Source organism: Seriola lalandi, unplaced genomic scaffold (genome assembly GCF_002814215.2).
Source record: "Seriola lalandi dorsalis isolate HSWRI2012SDOR001 ecotype SW California unplaced genomic scaffold, Sedor1 jcf7180002054484, whole genome shotgun sequence".
Classification (NCBI taxonomy): Eukaryota; Metazoa; Chordata; class Actinopteri; order Carangiformes; family Carangidae; genus Seriola; species Seriola lalandi.
This window is the reverse complement of record NW_019525037.1, coordinates 865688-866632: the sequence shown is the minus strand read 5'-3', so window position 1 is coordinate 866632 and position 945 is coordinate 865688. Positions and strand designations below refer to the sequence as shown.

General features: G+C 49.2%; 1 protein-coding gene across 1 annotated transcript; it reads right to left on the bottom strand.

Moving 5' to 3' along the window:
- Positions 1-524: 524 nt before the first annotated feature.
- On the bottom strand, positions 525-932 carry LOC111659619 (histone H2A-like). Its single transcript, XM_023412632.2, has one exon. It carries the CDS (start codon positions 909-911, stop codon positions 525-527), a length of 387 nt encoding a protein of 128 aa, XP_023268400.1. The 5' UTR covers positions 912-932.
- Between the last annotated feature and the right edge of the window lie 13 nt (positions 933-945).

The following is a 945-nucleotide window of genomic DNA, read 5'->3' as shown; positions in this document are numbered from 1 at the left end:
TTAATAAAGTATGTAAAAAAAATTTAATAAAAATAAAATTAAAAAATAAAAAAAAAGCCACGGGATGTTCAATCGGGCCGGGTCCGGCCCGCGGGCCGTAACTATGGCATCCCTGCTTTAACCCTTTAAGTGGATTTGAGTCTAAATGTAAGTCTTCTCCCCCCGACCACGTCCCAGGTGATAAGCGAAAACATCATTGTACAACTAGAGTGGCTGACTGTAGTGTGTGTTGTGGTTCATGTATCATATCATCAGAAGTTATGCTGCTGCTGCTGCTTGTACATTTCCCAGTCTTCTCATTTGTATTGTCTGTATGAGGTTTTCTAGTGATGGTGCAGAGACAGAGAAAGAGGAGCCACATCTATGAAGACAGTAGAGAGCTGATGAATTCAGATTATTATTATTATTACTATTATTATTACTATTATTATTATTATTATTATTATAATAGAGGAGCTGCTCTTTGTGAGAGGAGTAGGTGGCTCTTAAAAGAGCCTTTGAGTGGGTCGCTGTATTCAGCGGCTTTACTTGGACTTGGCGGCCTTCTCGGTCTTCTTGGGCAGCAGAACAGCCTGGATGTTGGGCAGCACGCCTCCCTGAGCGATGGTCACTCCGCCCAGGAGTTTGTTGAGCTCCTCGTCGTTGCGGACGGCCAGCTGCAGGTGTCTGGGGATGATACGGGTCTTCTTGTTGTCGCGGGCAGCGTTTCCAGCCAGCTCCAGGATCTCAGCGGTCAGGTACTCCAGCACCGCCGCCAGGTAGACGGGGGCTCCGGCACCGACACGCTGAGCGTAGTTTCCTTTGCGCAGCAGCCTGTGAACACGGCCGACCGGGAACTGGAGCCCGGCCCGGGAGGAGCGGGTCTTGGCCTTAGCTCTGGCTTTTCCACCGGTTTTGCCGCGTCCGCTCATTTTCAGGATGATCTCTCTACAGCGTCGACTCAGA